A 20,857-nucleotide genomic window follows, 5' to 3' on the forward strand; every position below is an offset into this window, starting at 1 on the left:
ATCTTTACTTAATATTTATGTTACTGATTAACTGTTGAGTTTGACGTGAAGTGCTCTTTTAATTTGCTTTTGAATGATGATACCGATGGACTGTTATGAATGATAGCAAGCAATTTATTCCACATACGAGCTGCACGTAAAATAAAAGAACTGTGGAGACATTTGAAGTTGGATTGGGAATGTAACAGTGTTCTAAGAGTCACAGGTACGTTTAATTTATTAAATACATTAAAAGCATGTTCATCTATAAATGAAAACTAACCAAAGATTTTATCCATAGAAATAACACTTGGCAAAGTACAATTAAAAACGTTAAACTGTCTCTTTAGTCGAGGAGGTATATCGTTGCGTCCACCACCTGGGAAAGAAAATTAAAAAACCAACAGTCAGAATACACGGTAAAATCAGAAAATACTGGGTATTACTATATTGTGACAAAAGAGAAATCAACCAGCCGATGGTAAATGACTTAAGGAGGTAACTCGTAGCAGTAGAGCTCCTTGTGAAAGACTTCGTCCTGGGAAGTATTGCTACTTTATCGCCAAGCAGTAATGTGAACATTACTTCGTTCCGGTTTTGAAGGGCGTTTCGCTTGATTTGTTCATTGGTACCATAAAAAAAACAATATCACCGGGATCATTCGCGTGACATTTCACGCGCGAAATGCATCATTGAATTCGACTGGTGAGGACGTTGAGCCAAGCGCTACAGGGCTCGCACTTTTGCCAGTGTGAACATTGCAACTAACATTGTGCATTCATCATGGAAATAGCTCGTTTTCGAAAGTCACGCAAACAATTAATTCCAAGTCTTACGATGAGGATGTTCCTCTAAATAGGAAACATTACATTTTAACGAGGCTTCCCGAAAAGTTGCAAATAAATAACGAAGCTCTATGAGTTTAATTTTGATCAAATTCTGGGTATTCCCTGGTATTGAAATAAAGCCGACATACACTGGCGCTTAGTTACGCGATATTAGTAGTTACCTATCTACTCACCTGGATGAATCATGGCTCCAAACATCTGTATGTCTGCAATAATGGTAAATTCTCCAGGCTTCTCTAAAGAGTAGAAACCACCACACTCCATCATTTGTCGGACAATTTCATTTGTCACCTGTGAAAATACGATAATTTTAAAACATAGACAGAGAATTCGAAGGATAGAGCCAGGACAGGAATTACCATATCACCCAGCGGGAATGATAAATAGGTAGATGACTATCTAAATTGTACCTGATCACCCCATGCGTTGACCACGGGCATATTGATGTCGTCAACAAAGACAGTCATGGATCTGCCGTTTGGCGGGCCATACGTCATGCCCACTCTTTTCTCCACATACGACTCGATGATTCTCTGGGAATCAGTAATATTTTTTTTACCAAGCACTATTACTACAACACTTCAGTGAAATCAAATTCATTCAACAAATTTACAGTTCGACCCTAAAATCAAATCTCTATTGAAAACTTTTATTTTATGTGTATTAATTAATGTGTACGTTATATTCTTGCAGTAACAAACTTTTTGACGGTCTCCGTGGTCGAGTGGCTTGCACACCGGTTTTCATGGTGTCGCCATTTCTGAGGTCCCGGGTCTTCCCCAGCCGGGTCAGTGTAAAAACTAACTTTTCTATATTGTCGTTGTTTCCGATTTCCATAACACAAGTGCTTTAACTGCTTACAGGGATCAGAGCAATGTATGTGATGTTGTCTAATAATAATAATAAAATTTTAGCACGACTAACTTGGAACATATTTGGAGTCGTAGCTGAAGAAAAGTTGATCATTTTGAACAATTTCACTTCATTATCGTACTTTTGCATATAACTCTTCAACATTACAGTTTTGGCAGTTCCCTGCTCACCGATCAACAGTACTGCCTTATTTTGTTTAGCAATAGTGTCAATTAAAAACCCCGTGCACACGTTATCGATATTCGGTACCAGAATTGAAGCGTACTCAGGTACACTATCTGTTGGGTAAATATACTCTTCTACGATCTCTGCCCTGAGGAGAAAATGAAAAGATTTTATTTGGGTTCAGGAGAAACTAGGTAGGTAACAAAAAAATATAATTGCAATTTATTTATTCATTTATGTATTAGGTTTACCAACTTGTGTGCACAATATTACTTATTACATCTTGTTAACTTTACAAGCGTGAAAATGTAATCGCCACAAACACTTAAGAGGTAAACACAACATGCACTAAAACATAACTATGTTTAACTAAAGTTTAAAAAAAACTAACACTTACACTTTTGACAAATACAATATGATTAGGAATTGATGCGTACACTAGTTTTACGATTGAATTATTTGACTGAACTTTATAAATAAAAAATTAGATTTACGAGACCCGAGAGGAGTCATGGTGAACATCAATAATGTCACTGTAACTATTTACCGTCCTACATAACCTAAATATGTTAGGACTGGTGGATTTCCGTTATACCACACTAGGCAATTGATCTTGATGGTTCCTTATAATAATTAATTATTTACTATTGTGCCATTAATAGATTAGAAAGCAAACGGGCTACTGGACGACGTTTAAATAAGTGCGTATTTAACCTCCATCTCATGGAAAGTGATGACGAGGTCGACGATGTAGCATACACACATTGAGTAATGCCTATTCACTCTGGCCTTGAAAAGGTCCAAGTTATGGCTTTCGGGGAAAAAGTCCGCAGGTAGGGAATTCCACTCTCTAGCCGGTCGCACTATAAATGTGGAAGCGAAACGCTTCATGTCAATCCTGGGAATATCCACAACATACGGAGGGAATCCCACCTCACGTCCAGTCTACCGATGATGGAATGGGGAAGGCGGAATCAAATTATACAATTCCGTCGCAGACTCTCCGTGATATATCCTGTAGAATACCGATAAGCAAGCAACTTTAAGGCGGTGTTCAAGGCTCTGCAGCTTCGCTTCCACTAATTCCGAGTCACCTATAAGCCTCTTGACACGCTTATTGATTGAATCCAAGGTGGCCTGTTGGTATTTAGCAGAGCCATCCCCATAAGTGGCAGCAGTACTCCATACACGACCGGACTCGTGCTTGGTACAGTTAAAGCAACTGTCACGGTGTGAAATAACGCCTCACCCTGGAAAGGATGCCAAGCTTCCTGGTTGCGTTTTTGGTCACGGATTCAATGTATCTGCCGAAGTTCAAATTGGACGACAGGTCCATTCCAAGTAGCTGGAGACGGTCGGACACAAGTACCCATTAACTTAATTCACCTGAATTAATTTACCTGAATTAATTCGCCTGAATTAATTCACCTGAATTAATTCACCTGAATTAATTCACCTAAGTACTTAATACATAAGGCAAAATAGGCGCTTTGTCGTCGAGTTGCGGATACCAGCCCGTTGCACCAAGTACCAAGTACCAAGTACATAAGGCAAAGGAAATAAAGCTTAGCACAATATGAAAACTTACATTTTTTATTGTTACAGAACCGGTGCATTTTATAGTAATTGAATTATTGCAACATCTCCAACAGTGAGCACTATTTTTGTAATTTTTTTCTAAAATATTGTCGTCCGTTATGTAATAGCACAACACCTCTCCCTCTATGTATAAATTTAAAGTGAGCCATACTTAAAATGTGGACAGGTTTTACAATTACAACGCTTCGCTACTTGTGTCGTAGTCGGTATAGATAGATGTTAAAAATTATAGTTTTCTCAACGTTATTTATTCAAAAACAATTGAAAGCGTCTCAAGTGACCAGATCAAATGAGTAAAGCCAGAGTACCACTGACAAAAAGGTTCCATATTAAATAAAGGAGTGAATGCAGTTTACTTTTATGTTCACCAGGTGAATTAGGTGAATAAAGTTTACTTGTATGCTTATCTAATGCAACCAGGTGATTTAAGTTTACTAAAAGTGCACCTAGATGAATTAGTTCAGCTATTCAGCTTTCACGCATTCGCGTGCCAGATCCCATCAGTGGCTTTAGAAATATCTAAAGACACTGCAAGTGCTTTGCCATGTCTTTCTATAGCCTCGCTCCACAGCTGACATGCAAACAAAAAGATCTCCCTCGTCGGAATCAGTACTGACGATCACTGAGAAGGTCGGTGTATTTAAGATACGACAGGAGACGGTTATTAAGTACACGTTCCATAGTCTTGCAGAGTATGGAGGTGACTGAGATAGATCGATAGTAAACAGGGTCAATCCTGCTTCCTTTTTTTTGCACATGTTGCACGTTTGCAAGCTTTCAGGACCTGGTAACTACACCAATCTCAAGTGAGAGGCGATACAAGCGTGTGAGAACAGGAAACAACTCTGGCGCGCAGTTACGCAAGACTATTGCTGGAATTCCATCTGGTCCGCTGGCTTTATTCACGTCTAAACTTCGCAGAGTTCTGAGTACCTCTTTTTGGCGTATGCAAACTGGCGCCGTACCCCAGCCAGTGGTGTGAGGTTAAGAAGGTGTTAGGTTCGCTGCGGCATCGAGACGTGAATTTTCTGCAAAGAGTAAGGCTAAAAGATTCGCCTTCTCTTCCGCAGTATGAGTCAGCAAGTCATTCGGCCTCAGCAGAGGAGGTAAGGAAGTGCGGCTAAAGTTTGATTCGACCACTTTAGCAAGGGATCACAAAGACTTGCTGCCTGCTGGAAAAGAGGCAAGTTTGGCCCCTATGGGGCGCACATAATCGAACTTTGCCCTACGTAACACTCTTTTGCACTTCTTGGCGGCCTTATTAAAAGCTTTCTTCAGATTCTGAGTACTCGGGGCTTTGCGCAGTCGAGTATCTGCCCAAGCTTAGTACTCCGACTGTTTTTGTGCTTCAGCACGGCTACAGTCAGTAAACCAAGGACGAGCTTGGGGTCCATTAGATACATCAGAGTAAGGTATGTAACTCCATATCCAATCGCAAGACCTCGACTACAGCATCAGCACAGCTCGACGAGTCTCCTAAAGAAAAGCATGCCTGTCAAGGATATGAAGCAAAAAAATTGCGCATATTGTCCCAATCTGCTAACCTTATATCGCCATACCCGTCGCGTACTACTAGGGCCCTCTACTTAGTCACTTATCACTTATGCTAGGAAGACTACGAGTTAACTTATGTTACAAAGTGAAAAAATAAGGAGACTGGCCCCTCCTAGTACTGCTACGTTCTTATATAATGGTTTAAATAATTAATGCAGTTACCATGATGTGAATGATAAATAGAATTATATAAATAACGTTAAGTAGCAGTAGAGCTATTCGTGAAGGAGTTCATCCGGGAAAGTACTGCCACCTTACCTTTTTCTGACGCCAAGCAGTAATGTGAGCATATTACGCGTTACGGTTTTGAAGGTTTAGGGGTGCTGCCTGGTGCAATTGACGCATTGGTTGTAACAAAGGCTTATCACGTAAAAGTGCGATTCGAGAAAATTTAAAATAAAGTTTTAATGTCTTATATCTTTTTAAAATTTATAATATGAGTCTTAAATACTTTATTGTCTATTTGTTCTATGGTTTAGCTATAAGATTCAGGTGTTATTCTTATTTTAAAGTAATTAGAAACATTTGTATATATTTTTTTTCTTTTATTAATGGGGCGTTCGTTTTATTATTGGTTTTTAAGGAAATAAATTATGAATCAAGCATATTTAAAAGTTCAATTGAAAAAAAATGAAACGTATTTTTAATCATTCATTATAAATTCGCTGGATTTAAACGAATCGACAGTATCATCTTCAGCAGATCTCACTGGCCTCCTAGATGCTCCATGTTGAGGATGAAGTCGCTCGTTTCAGACATCTTTTTACATTATAATAAGTTTTTACAAATTGCAGGTATCGTAACGCAACGTGTGTAACGTGTCCGAAATTCAAACGCACATTTATAATGTATGCCTCAAAATTACGCCATCTACAAGTGAGTCCGAAATGAGTTTTTGTCACAAGACATGTCGATTACCACCAGGTACTCGACTTATTCGTCCCAACACTTAGTATCACAAAAAATACATATTATATTACACTAAAATACTGTAGGTCCCGCATGCACTTCAACAGAATAAACTTGTTTCGTTACGAATTAGAATTTTGCACCATCGTGCACACGACTTATTTATCCCGTCACTCGATCATTAAAAAACAATTTACTTACCAATGTTGCCACTGTCCCGCAGGATTGACCATGTAGTCAAAAGGCATGACCCACTCCGCTTGTTTACCCTTGGCCCCGGGCCAATCCATTTTAACTGGTAATTTAGTCATAAACTCCGCCATTTTGAGACGACCATCTAATTCTAGTACAGCACCGAGAGACCACATCATTGAAAATAAAAATAAACGTTCCATATGACGGTCGGTATGCACCTCTGAAATTTCAAATCGAATAGTATGTTAAGTTTATTGATTCCAAAAACAAGGCTACAACATAACGCACTGAAGCTGTAACTAACTTACAAATAAATAATGTTATTCAATGTATTCACACATGGAAAATATTCATAAACAAAAGCAACTTACTTCCCCCGGGTACTTCAATTTGAAGCAAACCTACCAGCACATCAATGCATTGTCTGCAAGGAGATAAATTGTTCAATGCTCTGTCTTCTTACCAAGTTTCATAAATTCTTCATTCTACCATATTGACTGACATTAATATAAAAAGCAAAGATTTTTTAAATAAAAAAAAAAGTAAAAAAGTTAGTATACCTACTATTTAATAACAGCAGAATTTAAAATCTGCTTTGCTCCTAAATTACTTTAATAATACATTAAAATATTAACCTTATGTAAATTGCCTCGAGAATTTTCATTTTTGCAACCAACTTTTGCTGAACATACAGGTGAACGTCATCATAAATTTTTAGGAAATTTTGTCGGAAACAATTAGCTTCTTTGTCACTTCTCTTTTTAAGCCAACCCTAGGAACAATAGCTTTTAAATAAAATCCATATTTAAATAACGATTAAGCCAAGCCAAATCACGTATCCGATCTAAACAGAAGTCGTGGGAGCTATGAACAAAATTATGACGAATGTTACATATTTAGTTTTATTTTATAACAGATTAGTTCACTTTTGACCGCAATACCTATTTTATTTGTAAGTCAATGCTATCACCTAATGAAAAGTAAACAAATGAAAAAGGTACTCATTCGCCTTAAAAATTTCTAAATTGTCCACATCTTTAAAGATTTCCAATACAAGGTTATATCGTTCGGGAAACATAGCCGTTTGCATAATAAACGTGGAAACAAAACATACGTCATAAGCTGAATAAAACTCCCTTCATCCTCATCAACCCATTTATACGTCCCACTGCTGGGCACGGATCCTCTCAGACAAGGGTTTCGGACATAATCGGCCACGCTAGTCCGGATTCGAACCAACGGCCTCTGCTTGAGATGCGGTAGGTCAAACCATTAGACTACCATGGCTTTATCCACTTCATGTTACACTTAATTCACAGAAGGCAGTTTATACTTACCTCCAATATAGGTTGCCACTTCAGGACAGACGAAGACAGGAACACCATGCCTACCCGACTAACGGTGGCCGGCGAGGCGTTGTCTACATTGTCCGGCTCGAACACAAGTTTGCTGTTCTGAGCCATCGTGATACGATCGCCATTCGCCAAGGTCAACGTCTTGTTGTCATCCAGCACTGAGTTCAAATTCTCGATCCAAACAGCATCCACGGGGCCGTCTGTTAATTATTATTAAACCCGTTATCAGTCCGAACAATAATAGCTAATTTTAATTGAAGATTTCAAATCAAAGAGTCAACAGTGTGTCTGTTACACCAACATAAAGTTAAGTTAATAATAAGTTAAGTTAGTCTATTCTGTATATGTTTATAATAATATGAATTAATTTGTGATTATTTTTGTAAACAAATATCCGCTGCGTCTAAGACGTACTTACATACGACTTAGACCCAGCGCCCACTAACAGTACAGCTCAGCAAGGGATCCTACGGCATATCTACGTGCAAGTGCACAATGAGTTCTTAAAACAAGCCACGGTATCCTTAGGTACGACGTGGCATCATTAAGCATGCCGAAGCATTCTGTCGCGGCATCGTGCTCGCGCCTGTCCCGTCTTTAGATTAGTCCTGCCGTGAGTTAGTCCCTGGCCCGGCATAGTCAAGCATGCCGAAACAAACCCAAGGTTCCCGAGGTTTTCCGGAGGCGGTCGGCTCGGTATCAAGGTGTGCGCGAACATTGCGTGCAGACATGTGTCTAGCGTTGGATGTATTGTATTAGATACATCCAACACAAGACACGATGTACGCGCAAACCTTGAACGTCCTGCTGATTGTACCCTCATTTCGAATTGGTAACCTAAGCGTGCCGCTGCTTTGTTTTTGTAGTTACAACCATTATCATTGAAATTCATTCAGAGATTTCGTCACCTAAAAATCCTCAGCCGAGCAGCCCCGACAACCTTTCATCCACGTACACATTGGGCATCGTCCGTTAGTTAATACATTTTGAAGCTGTACCTCAATTATTTTTTCGTTTATTGCAATGGTGATTAAAGAATTAAGGGTCAATTAAAACAAAATACTTTGACAGCGAATAACTCGAAACAGACCCAGGATAAACATTCCAGATCTCTCTCTTGAGACTGAAGAACGTTATTTACATGACATCCAAGCATAAATTATTTAAGAGATTTAGTGATTCTAGACATTTGGCCTAAATCTAGAACCTAAAACCTAAAGTAATCAATCGTTTGAAGATTTCATACAATTTACGAAACTTTCCTATATAATAGAGGGCACTAGCTTATAACCACGATTTCATCCGCATAAATTTGGTAGTTACCCAAAATAAAAGTAAGGAAACTCCACAATTTAACCGACTTTATTTTTGTTTTCTACACAAAACCTTATATTAACTGTATGTGTAAATACGTGTAAATGTAGGTACGTGTTTAAAAATACGTGTTTCATTATAAACGTATAGAATGATACGAAGTTTCAGAATAGGATTTGCCCGTAAAAGATGCGTCCTCGTTTCGCCTAACAAAAAACTATTTACAAACAATGACGAAACAAAACTAATAAATTTGTTATGGAGAGTAGATATAATGTTTTAGAATATCTAAGCAACAGTTTTGTTGTGTTTTGAACTGTTTGGAGGATGAATTTCAGATGGTGCTTACAAGAAACTACCCTAAAGAGGAATTTGGGATGTCAAGTTATAGAATTAAACGAAGAATTAAATTTCGGCCACCAAACAATAATGTCAGCATTACTGTGTTCCGGTTATGAAGGGTAAGGGTGCTGGTGACATTATACGCACATGGGACTTGTCAAGTTATGTCTCAGAGTGACGGGCGCAGTGGCAGTGCCCCTCAAATCTTTGCGATTTAAAGCTCTGAGTGGTACTGAAACTGTTATGGACAGGAGTGTAGCTTACCATCAGGCGCAAGAGTTCGTCCCGTCATTTGGTATTATACAAAAAACAAAAAGTTCTGAAAGTTCCAGTTATTTACCAAAATCTACACGGACGAATTTACATCAGCTCTAAAATACATAAAGGATAAGGTATTTTTATAATACAACACCTAATACAATCCATGTGGTGTCAGATTTCTTGACTTTTAAAGCTCGTCTCCATAACGTTGAGAAAATACCATCCGTCCAGTCATTTGTCGCCACGTCCAATCTTCCAAACATTTGTGGAGCTGTTATGGCCTGCAAGAAAAGCAAGTTATATTTAAAGCACACAAACAGATGCATAATAAAAGCATTTGAAAGTACGAACAGTTCCAAGATGTAAATTTTATACACATTGGGCTATACAAAAAGATTGTCGACCTTAATCGCCTAACTTCGGATTTATAGAGCGCTGTCTCCGTCCCACGACACTGACAAAAAAAAGTCACACAAGTAGGGTGACAAGACTCGACGCTCTACAAAGCGGAAATAAGCCAATCATCTATTAATATATGCGGGCAGGTGCTTTCAAAGATATTCAAAATACCTACTTTGTACGTGAATTTTTAATAGTAAATCAAAACAAAGTGTAAGGAACAGAACGTCTCACTTCTTTGTTATTTAAATTTGATTGATGATTATCTTTTTTTTTCTTGAATATCACGATGTTTGTACTGCACTGTTTGTATTCATCTATTTTTTTGTGAAAATACTCCACAAGTTTGTTATTATTATTGCTACAAAGACAAAAAACTCAAAGAAAAAGTCCTTTGATTCGACTGGATCCGGACCAGAGTCAGTCATCTCCAAATATGGCTGACTGATGATTGTCTTTTTTTCTATGCTACAAAATGACAGGACGTACAAGTCGTGTGCGTGGTGTAAGCGAGACGCCTGTCCATAATAGTTGCAGTGCCGCTCAGAGCTTTAAATCGCAAAGATCTAAGAGGCACTGTTACTGCACCCGTCACCCTCAGACATAAATTGACAAGTCTCATGATCCTGTAATTTCACCGGCGTCCTTAACCTTCCAAACCGGAAAGCACTAATGCTCACATTACTGCTTGGCGGCAGAAATAGGTAAGTGGTAATTTCCCTGGACGAACTCTTTCACAAGAAGCTCTATTGCTCCTGCTACTACTGCTCTACTGCTATCTTATTTAACCAAAAAACGTGACTTCACAGATTCCTTCTATGTTTTCATTAAAATTTACTATTATACTACTGTGTTCCGTAACAACACTACAGTAGGTGTGAAAAATTGGCAGTGTAGAAGATTGTACACAGGCTGAAATATTAGACTTGAACTATCGTCAAGGGAGCAATTTATCTACTGACAACACGAATATAAATTTTTCAGTCAATGGTAGGTACCACCAGTTTCATCTCAGTATTTTTTACCTTAGGATTCATTCTATTTTCTTTGTGGGGTCTCCCTGTCTCCGTCAAAGCAGCCATCAACGTGTGAATGCAGGTTGTCTTTCCTGAACCGGTAGGGCCCATTGTCATCAGCCCATGGCGTACAAGCGATGTTTCGTAAAGTTGGATAATCTTCAAATTCCATTCAGGATGATTGATGAGGCCCGTGCGTTCTGTTATTAGAGTAATGGCGCGTTGCATCTCTCTAAAACACAAATGTAATAAGTATTACTCCTAGTGGCGAATAGTGATAATAAAATAAGGTAAGCCGATGTAGGGATACTCAGCCAATGCGGAGATACAAGATATTTCCGATGATACCTACTATGAAGTTGGAGAATAATTTCTTAAGCAAACTATTCGCCACTGATTTCTTTTTTAACAACGAATAGCAGACTAATGGATTTTGACTCTGTAATTGTTTTCTAGTATTGATGATGATCATGATTATCATGTCAAAAATATGATATTGCCTCCATTCTGGGGCCAAAGTTAACAATCCAGCTACTAATTAAGAATGCAAAATGAAGCTCATGATTAAAATTAAATCCATCTGCTTCACGCCGTCCACAAATCATTGATGATGATAAAGTTTACTAAAAGTAGTAGCAAGTTTATTAAAAGTATAAATCGTTATTTTAGTATGAATATCGAAACGATTTCTAAATTGGGATATAACAAAACTAATTAGGAGATGTTACTTCTGCTGAGTCTGAGTAAGTTTCATTCCCGGGAACAAGTCCTCAATCAAAGATATGAACAGCGGTTCGTCTTCATCCACTAGCTTTGACACATTCATCTCTCTGGAATACAATGAAAAAATTTTCATTAGTATCAACACCTTAAGGCCTGCTGGAAACTGCTTTCACAAATAATGATAATTCATAAACGATGTAGCATGCACACCTAAATAATGCCTATTCACTCTCGCCTTGAAAATCGACCTCATCGTCACTTTCCATCAGGTGAGATGGAGGTCAAATGCGCACTTACGTTTTATAAAAAAAAGGGAGGTTGAAGATCGGCCCATTTATCTAATGCACTAAGAGGTTAGTCTGACAACCTACTGGATTTACTTCTAAGCTACTTTCTACATCACTCACTATAACATTTCTGGGCGACCATCCGTTGTTTATATACATAGTAAGAAATCTGTACTAACTTTAATACTCTCATCATGATGTTCTCTTCTGTGCTGTCAGGATTGTTACGCTTCTGTGCGCCCATAGTCCTTAGCACTGACAAAATATTACGGAGACCAAAATCATAATGCACCTGTTTTGACAGTTGTTCTTCGCATAGCTTATATAGAGTGAAAAATTTACGGGCTGCAAAACAAAAGTGAGAAATTTAAAAACAAGCAGACTAATTTAAACGGAATATAAAAACTGGACTTGTGATCATTGTACATGTAAAATCTAACAATATCACTAAACCGGTAACTAAACGCAGCTCAAACACAATTGATTTCTATAATAACGTGGTCAACTTTACAGTGTACCAAACCATTTTACACAAGAAAACCGAAAATATTCTCTAATATACGTATAATAACATACCCAGCAAGATATTCTCTTTGAAACCACAACTGGCCAACTTGACTCGAATGATGATCTGTCGGTCAGGCACCATCATAGCAACGGAGCGGAACATAATCTTCAGATTTTCAGGCAACTCCTGTCTACCGGCGTAGCCAGGATTCATAGTGATGATGAAAGCGAACTCTGGATTTAGAGTCACTACGTCTCCGTCACTGAGAGTTGAAAACAATTACTCTAAGCTTTGTCACTTTGTAAGCAACTCAATACAGTGGAGCATCGCAATGTTAACCGCCAGACAACGCACATCTGTCCCAGTAGGCACGGCCAATTTCTTTAATATTTGAACTTGTTTAGGTCGCAATGTTGAAGCATCTGTATCAGCCATTATGACTCTTACTCAAAACGTAGAACTCTGACTATAACACGATACATAGCGTACGAAAGCAGCAAGTAATAATGAAGAAACCCATCACGTCATAATTAACCGCAATATTTCCCTAGACCTGACGCAGGCGAAACATTCTTTTCGCGCTTTCTAGAACGCAGAACTTTTAGAGCGCGCCGGGCAGGCTGATGTTTAATAGAAGGCGGCGATGCGCAATAAATATGCGGCAGTCTTTCGACAAATACTGGCACATCGTTTTAGTTGAATATAAAATAATATTACTGTAATGTATTGTAATTATCTAAGGACAAGTGAGAAAACAACGAACTATGTTAGGTACCTAATTGTACGCACTTATTTATTTATTTTATTTATTTTTATTTTATTGTATTATTTACATTTAAAAGTATTAAAAAACCATCGACATCATAACCTAAAAAACAAAACATTCCAATAACATAACATAACATTATAATACCTGAATATAAAGAACTGCTTTTTTTCTCTCCTAGCCGTAAGGCAGATGTAGATTTGTTGCGCGGCTACAGATAACACGGGCAGCTCGATACGGTTAAACTCATCGAAACATCCCCATGTGCCAGACTGCGCTAGACCTTTGTAAATACGGCCTAAGCCTGTATGCGCCAAAAATATGCAAGAATTAACTAGTGAATTGGGAAAAAAATCCATTACTTACTAGAAAATACAATTCTAATTTACTATTGGCCTACTGCTTAACTGAGTCGATTCCTGAAGTAGCTGCGCGGTGCGGGAGGAGTGACAGTTTACGTAACAGTTATGTTTTAACAAGATTTTTCTGACGATATTCCTAGGGTCGGCGGACTAAAGTGCATAAGTCAAAAAAGAGCTTCATTTATTAACCGACTTCAAAAAAGGAGGAGGTTCTCAATTCGACTGTATGGTTTTTTTATTTGTGAACCGATTTTGATAATCTTTTTTTGTTGGAAATAGGGTACCTCCATAGTGGTCCCATTTAATTTTGAAGAAAATCATCCACCTCTAAGGGTGGCTGTTCACGCATGAAGATTCATTTTTATAAATAGCGCCTAAATTTTATTATAAGGAGCAATTATTTTAATCGTTGATTTTGCTATTCTCCAATTCAAGGCGTTTATCTCTCAATACACTTTGAGTAGTGACAGCCGATTTTTATTATCTCCTGTGTCAAATCCCGTATAGTGGCGAACTAGGGGATGAATCCGGGTTTGCGATAACCGATTTCAATAAAACTTGGTAATTATATGTAATTCCACGTATTTTAGAGGTCGGTTCTTTTAGTACTCTATACTAAGATTATTAATACATAATTACATATATTTTGTGTGTTGTTAGGTGTGAAGAGAATGATAAATTTGAAAAAGACGCAATAAAGATACAAATTTATGAAGTAACAAATTAATTTGCTTATTTGCTTTAGCCGGTAGATGTATTAATTTAAATGAATGATGTTGGATTTTGACTTATGTGCTTCAGTCCGCCGACTCTAGTTCAATAACAAGTTGATTGAATGTGCCTACCAAATTTGTCAATTGTTGTTATGTCAAACGATAATAAAAAAAAAACTATTTTACTGATAATTGAAATGAATATACAAGCCATTTGGCACTCTTTTCAATCTTCTTGTTATCTAATATCGTCAGAAAAATCTTGCTCAAATTATCCCGTGTGCAGCACACGTGTACACTCAGCTTATCATCACCACGACTGTAACGATCTCCTCTCGGGTGCAACGAGATAGTGGTCAACTAGAAGGAATCAAGCTGGTCTTAATAAAATAAAGGTAAATTATTTACCACCTATTAAATTACATTTTCAAATATGAAATGTATTAATACTTATTTCTATTTTAATATTTATCAGCAAAAGAACAAAAACACATTTTTTCAAAAAAATGAAAATGGCATTTACGACCTTCAATTACCAATGAACCGCTGCAACATTTTATAGTTTTGTTTGTTTGTTTTTATTTACCTCTAAAGTCCATCTGATCAGAGCAGTTGAACACAATGACGAGCTTGCCAAGGGTCCGGCCCATATCCTTCGTGGTCTCTGTCTTGCCTGTACCAGCGGGACCAGCGGGAGCTCCGCCCATGCTCATCCCAATGGCTTGCGCTAGCGTTATGTAGCATCGATCCGTCAGCGGAGTGATTACGAGACGTTCTGTGATTCCTAGATACTCGTTCTATAAAAAAGATGTATACAAACTTTATACCGAGTGTGTTTTGACTACGATAATTTACAAGCGTCTTCAAAAGCAGTCAATATTAAAGTTAACTATATAAATATGGATTATCAGCGATTATTATAAAAGTACATTTTTTCAATCGTAAATATTAATTAGTAGATTGTACCAAATACCTAGTACACTGACAGTAAAAAAAGGCTTTGCAGAAGCAATAGTACATACTTAACCCAAGGTACTACGGTACAAACGAAGTGCATTGTTGAATTATTTGACAAAACGGTGGACCATTGCAACGGAGAGCACTTTCCAAATATATATAGGTACCGTCACAAATACAGTAGGCATTTGTGGTATGAACAGGATTTAACACTTTACATTAGATGCCAGATAGAGCAAACTCTATTAGTACAGGGAGACGCTAGCTAGCAAATTTTTTTACAAAGTCTATGCCAGCGCGATTCAGAATACTAGTAAAAACATCTATTTATGAATCACGGTAACAATTATGAATAATTGTTATAGTTGTTAATACATAGATCGAACACTTAGAAAAAAAAATCTTTCGATCCGGCGGGATAGCTAGCGTGACGTGCGCAAGTATACGTGGCAGGGGGTCTACTCTCGATCTCCGTCCGACATCCGTCCGAAACAATTACTGTCAAATAAGTAATATTCGACAAAATTATTATTATATAATTATAAAAGACAAGTATCAAGTATGAAGCTTCATTCGCATCACGCGTCTTTTCATGTGGTCAAGTATTGCTTATTTGGCAGTAATTATTTCGGACGGATGTCGGACGAAGATCGAGAGTAGACCCCCAGACGCTATGCCAACTAAGCCACGGAACGAACCAGCGGACCTTACGGATTTTCTCTATGTGCTTGTTTGTCGAATCTTTGTATTTGGTTTTCAACGACTTTTTAGCCGTAGCGCCATCTATGAGAAATCTAGGAAGTATTTCGTCACCCAGTTAGGTAACTTTACAACTACCAGCCCTGGCAAGCTATAACAAACTAGTGGAGTAATTTCACAAATAATAAATGAATATCAATTAAATACAAATTTAATATGAATAATTGTTTCATTTGGTATTCATAGTAATATTATATATTACTCTTGGCAATGAAAATAAAAGTATTGAAAAAAAAAATTATCCCCAATAACAAACAAACGTGAAAATTGAAAAAAATATTAACTTAATTACATTACTTAGCTATCACACTAATAACACAACTACTTGCATTTAATCTAAAAGTGACACTAATCAATCACCTGATATAAGAAATCTACATCAGTGATGGACACTATACAGTCGTCAGAATCCTCGAAGTAATAGAAGCGTGCCTGCTTCTGCCATTCAAAGTCTCCGGGAGATTTAATTCGCATCCTCACCAAATCATCGAAGATATCTCTGTGGACATGTAACAAAAATTAAAGAAGAGACAAAAACATACTTAGATATTCTATTAATTCAGTGTGACATGTGTACTTCTACCTCTGATGTACGTGAATGGTAATCATGGTTTCAACTCTGGTTCTGTTCAGCGGCACTAAATCCTTTACGGTCCAGTCAATGAGACCGTTCAATAAATCCAAATTTTTCTGATTGGTAAGTCGCATGATAAAACGATCAACCCTCGCTTTCTTCAACGCGTACTCAGCGTCACTGGTCCATAAGATTTGCATTCCTAGTAGGCCAGCCTGAAGAAAGGTTCGACACTTTGCTATGTTTTTACAAGAACATTATATCTGTTATAAGTTAGCAAATTATAAAGATTTTGTTTTTTTTATAATATCAAGTGACGGGAAGTAGTGCGCCTGATGGTATGCTACACGCCTGTCCATAACAGTTGCAGTGCCACTCAGCTCTTTAAATCGCATAGATCTGAGGCGCACTGCGCCCGTCACCCTGAGACAAGTTGACAAGTCCCATGTGCCTATAATTTCACTAGCACCCTTCAAAACCGGAACACAGTAATGCTGATATTACTGCTTGGCGGCAGAAATGTTAAGGTGGCTGTACTTCTCTGGATGAACTCTTTCAGAAGGAGCTCGACTGCTACTAAATTATAATACATTGTACTAATTATAGCATCGTCAAATAAAGCTGCGCTAACTCTCATTTGTCATTCCACCTTACTACACTTACATGCTTCAAAGAAAGGTCTGTATCATCAACTTACTAATACCATGTACAGGCTAACATGTTACCGGCCCGTGGGCCTCGTTAAATGTATGTATCAAAGTGACGAGAGCAGTGACTGTCACAGCTGTGCGATGTAAAACTTTGAGTGGCACTGCAACTGTTATGAGTAGGCGTGCCGCTTACCACCAGGTGCGCGACTTGTTTATACTATAGGTGAATCATACAAGTTACGACTTTTAGTTTATACACGTATTTTGTTCTGAAGGACTTTAGATAATTCGGACGTTTAATAAATTCATAAAGGTACTATTCGGTAGGTTTAATCGATATTATATTATAATATTCCACAAATTATTTGTGCAATGTCGACGCGCCATACTTCCGAATTCAAAGTGGAGAGTGTACCTGTCCAGGGAAATTCCAGAACATATTGATGAAATCAAACTCTGGATCTCCAGTCATAGTTTGACATATGTTAGCGATCATGCTTCGCACAGTGTCCTTCATCGTATCCAGCAGTACATTTAACCAGATCTGTAAAAATAATTTTTTAAGTTCCACGTTACAATTAATTTGACATGAGCAATGATGATATGGACTTGATGGATTGCTCTGTTGTCATTATTTCAGGACAAACCTTCGCAACTTTGCGTTTTCCCCTCGGTCAAAACAACAATAATCTAAGTTTTGAGGAAAATAGTAAGTATGAATTTAGTCTTTGGGTAGAATACGAAAATTTTCAGGGCTCGCCCATTATCGATTCGTAGCATCCTTGTTAGTTCCTTTATCTGGTTATCTTAATATTCATCAGCTAAAGAGTACAAATTATTCTTGTCAAGGACAACCATTTTACTTTATGGAAAATAACTGATATTTTCGGATTTTACTAAGTTCATTCAACACAATCACCAAAGTATAATAAATTACATAGTCCTATATAAAATCTGTTCTAGGCATGGACAATAACAATTATTTTTAACCGACTTAAAAAAAAGGAGGTTCTCAATTCGAATGTATCTTTTTTTGTATGTATGTTACGTTACTCCGGCATTTCGTCGCCTTACTTTCTCAAACTCGTATCTTAAAGCACAAAGTTACTGAAATGCAAAAAATGGATTGTATACACAAATTTTCCAGGCTGATTTCACATCACATTTCCTTCATATTCACACACTGGCCAATTCTCAAAGTAATGCATCCCAATTAACGTCCTTGATAAGAAATTTAAAATAAATAAAAAGTTTTGCCATCTCCTGAATAATCACTCTTTATAAGATACGAGTTCGAGAAAATAAGGCAACGATTTGAGAACCGATTTTGAGGATTCTTTTTTGTTGGAAAAGGAAGAGTATCTCAGCAGTGGGCAATGGGCCCCCATTTAAATTTAAAACAAATATTCCAGCTCTAAGAGTGGCAAACTAGGGGATGAATCCAGTTTCGCACACTTTCCGGTTATCGATTTCAATAAAACGTGGCAAATACGACCACGACCACGACCTTTTGCGGTCGATTTTTCACTACTCTGTACAGTATTAGCAGAGATATTTTACTTTACTCAAATATCAAATTTATCTGAATGCTAGTTGAGGAGGGCCGCAACCTAGATATGAACATCGTCCACATATAAATTTGTATTTATCATGTTACCTCGACACCTCCAACGCAAGCTACAGGACGCTCCATAGGGATAGTCTCCCCGTTGTCGGAGTTCATCTGGTAAATCCTGTCTTTGTCGTCGAAGTCCACTGTGTACATAGCGTCGAAAATGCTCGGAAGATGGGGCTGAGGTGTAAAATTAATTGAAACTAGGTATTAATCTACCTAACTAGAGACTTACTCAGGTATCATCTGGATTCATTTAATTTTACGTTTTTTAATTTTAAAAAACCTACGAAGTTTCTAAAAAACTATTTAAAATGCAAACATACCTGTATGGAGCGTGGATCGGACGCCTGTCCAAGAATTTCCAGTAATACTGGATCGGACACGAAGAAGAACCTTGGAAAGATGAGACGCTTGGACTCCAAATATCCAGTAAGGGATTTCTGACATGCCTCCAATTGTTCAAATAGGTGAGGTAACATATGTCTCAATGTGTCATCTGATGTGCATACTTCCACGCAATTTACTATATCACGTGCTCGGTACATTATTTTCACGTACTGCTTGTCTATGGTCTGTTAATACAAATATACAATGAATCACAGAGATCAAGTTGCGTATCATATCAAATTTGTTTCAGATTTAATATCTAATTTGAGCCACTTTGAGACTAGATGGGAATTGCAATTGCACGAAACTACTAGAAACTACTCATAAGCTTAACACTTTCGATGAGAATAAAGAATAATTTTGTGTGGGTTGAATAAGTACGTTAAATGAACCCGGTAGCGAGTCGGCGTACAGCGATATTCTTAGACTCGCTAGGTGGGTTTTCGGCATAGAAAGAGAAAAGCGTCTTAAAAATAAAAACCCACCGCAAATCGCTTGGCTTCTGCTGGCAATTGCTTTGAAATATCACCGCCAACAAACACTGCTTCCAGATACATCCACAAATTCTGGACTAGCAGCCATTTCTCCAGAATTTCGGATGTAGATTGTAGTTTAAATATCCATAGGAGGATATCTTTTTTGAAAGGCAAGTTATATCTATGAATCGGATATTGCTCACATTAGTTTTTTAATGATTACCATTTTTAAATCAAAACATTAGTTACGAAATAGAAATGAATTAACTAGCCTATCTTAAACACATTAGCCTCCTACACGAATGTGTGTGCTCCTATGATACGGTGAGAATAACTCACCTGTTCGAAGCAAGCGAATTTAGAACCATAAGGGAGTCTTCAAGCAATGTAATAATTTCCATAGTATCAGAAGCTTTGATGAGTAATTCGCCGCGATTTTTAAAGCTGGCAAATGTTAGATCTATTACTGCCCAGTCAGCCATTACTTGCTTCAATTTAGCTTCAATATCCTTCTCTTTTACTGCACTGATACATATATCCTGTGATTTTGTAAATTTATAATGAAAAGAAACATTAAATAAACAGTAACAATATGGGCGTACAAACACAACTCACATAAACAACAACCTTTGACCCACGAAAACGCAATCAAGAGGTGAACTCCAGAAATGGAGATCAATTGTTATATATATAAACGAGAAGAGAACAATTTATTTAAGTTCGAATTTCAATTTAATTTCAATACCTCAACGTCTTCTTTGTATTTCAATAGAGGTGCCTCCATAACGTTAGCTAGCGTGAATGAGTCTGACTCCACATCCAAGACGCAATCTGCAATATAAACGTTTGATCATATCATAATGCAAGCTATCTTTTGGAATAAGATTCTCCAATTTGATGCACCGCGTGCGTTACTTATATAACCAAGTACTGAATAATAAATATTATCAGTTTCTCACTCATTAACTGCTCCAGTCTCCTCCAATGTCTATCCTTCATGGCTTTATCTGCCATCAACTCAAGCAAGGGACAAGTCTGATTGAAGTCGTCAATTTTCTTCTTCAATTCTATAAACGCAGGCCAATCTTTCATAGCGCGCGGTAGCTTTCGACATCTATGGAATATTATGATCGTTTAAAAAATACACGGAAGGCAACACCTTACGTACACACATCAAAAAAAGTTTGCGATCACTTCGAAAAACTGAAATCTTTTTTGTTACTGTAGATTATATTATGATTTTTTCTTCTTTTTAGATTCTTTATTTAAAA

The 20,857-nt window shown here is 37.5% G+C and overlaps 1 protein-coding gene across 1 annotated transcript in view; it reads right to left on the bottom strand.

Annotated features, from left to right (window-relative positions):
• The window catches only part of LOC113230433 (dynein heavy chain 8, axonemal), a 73,812-nt gene that overhangs the window by 40,941 nt on the left and 12,014 nt on the right, over positions 1-20,857 (bottom strand). Inside the window, exons 10-33 of the mRNA XM_026464365.1 lie at positions 20,546-20,700; positions 20,332-20,417; positions 19,926-20,125; positions 19,596-19,767; positions 19,047-19,295; positions 18,766-18,900; positions 17,524-17,652; positions 16,468-16,673; positions 16,245-16,383; positions 14,755-14,965; positions 13,241-13,397; positions 12,396-12,589; positions 11,999-12,164; positions 11,538-11,639; positions 10,819-11,041; positions 9,546-9,675; positions 7,460-7,677; positions 6,758-6,894; positions 6,494-6,546; positions 6,129-6,342; positions 1,752-2,013; positions 1,238-1,360; positions 1,001-1,118; positions 263-358 (exon numbers count right to left, since the gene is read on the bottom strand). Coding sequence (XP_026320150.1) covers positions 263-358; positions 1,001-1,118; positions 1,238-1,360; positions 1,752-2,013; positions 6,129-6,342; positions 6,494-6,546; positions 6,758-6,894; positions 7,460-7,677; positions 9,546-9,675; positions 10,819-11,041; positions 11,538-11,639; positions 11,999-12,164; positions 12,396-12,589; positions 13,241-13,397; positions 14,755-14,965; positions 16,245-16,383; positions 16,468-16,673; positions 17,524-17,652; positions 18,766-18,900; positions 19,047-19,295; positions 19,596-19,767; positions 19,926-20,125; positions 20,332-20,417; positions 20,546-20,700 — 3,875 coding nt within the window. The remainder of the gene's footprint in view (positions 1-262; positions 359-1,000; positions 1,119-1,237; positions 1,361-1,751; positions 2,014-6,128; positions 6,343-6,493; positions 6,547-6,757; positions 6,895-7,459; positions 7,678-9,545; positions 9,676-10,818; positions 11,042-11,537; positions 11,640-11,998; positions 12,165-12,395; positions 12,590-13,240; positions 13,398-14,754; positions 14,966-16,244; positions 16,384-16,467; positions 16,674-17,523; positions 17,653-18,765; positions 18,901-19,046; positions 19,296-19,595; positions 19,768-19,925; positions 20,126-20,331; positions 20,418-20,545; positions 20,701-20,857) is intronic.

Source organism: Hyposmocoma kahamanoa, unplaced genomic scaffold (genome assembly GCF_003589595.1).
Source record: "Hyposmocoma kahamanoa isolate Upper Pololo Valley unplaced genomic scaffold, ASM358959v1 63, whole genome shotgun sequence".
In the NCBI taxonomy this organism is placed as follows: Eukaryota; Metazoa; Arthropoda; class Insecta; order Lepidoptera; family Cosmopterigidae; genus Hyposmocoma; species Hyposmocoma kahamanoa.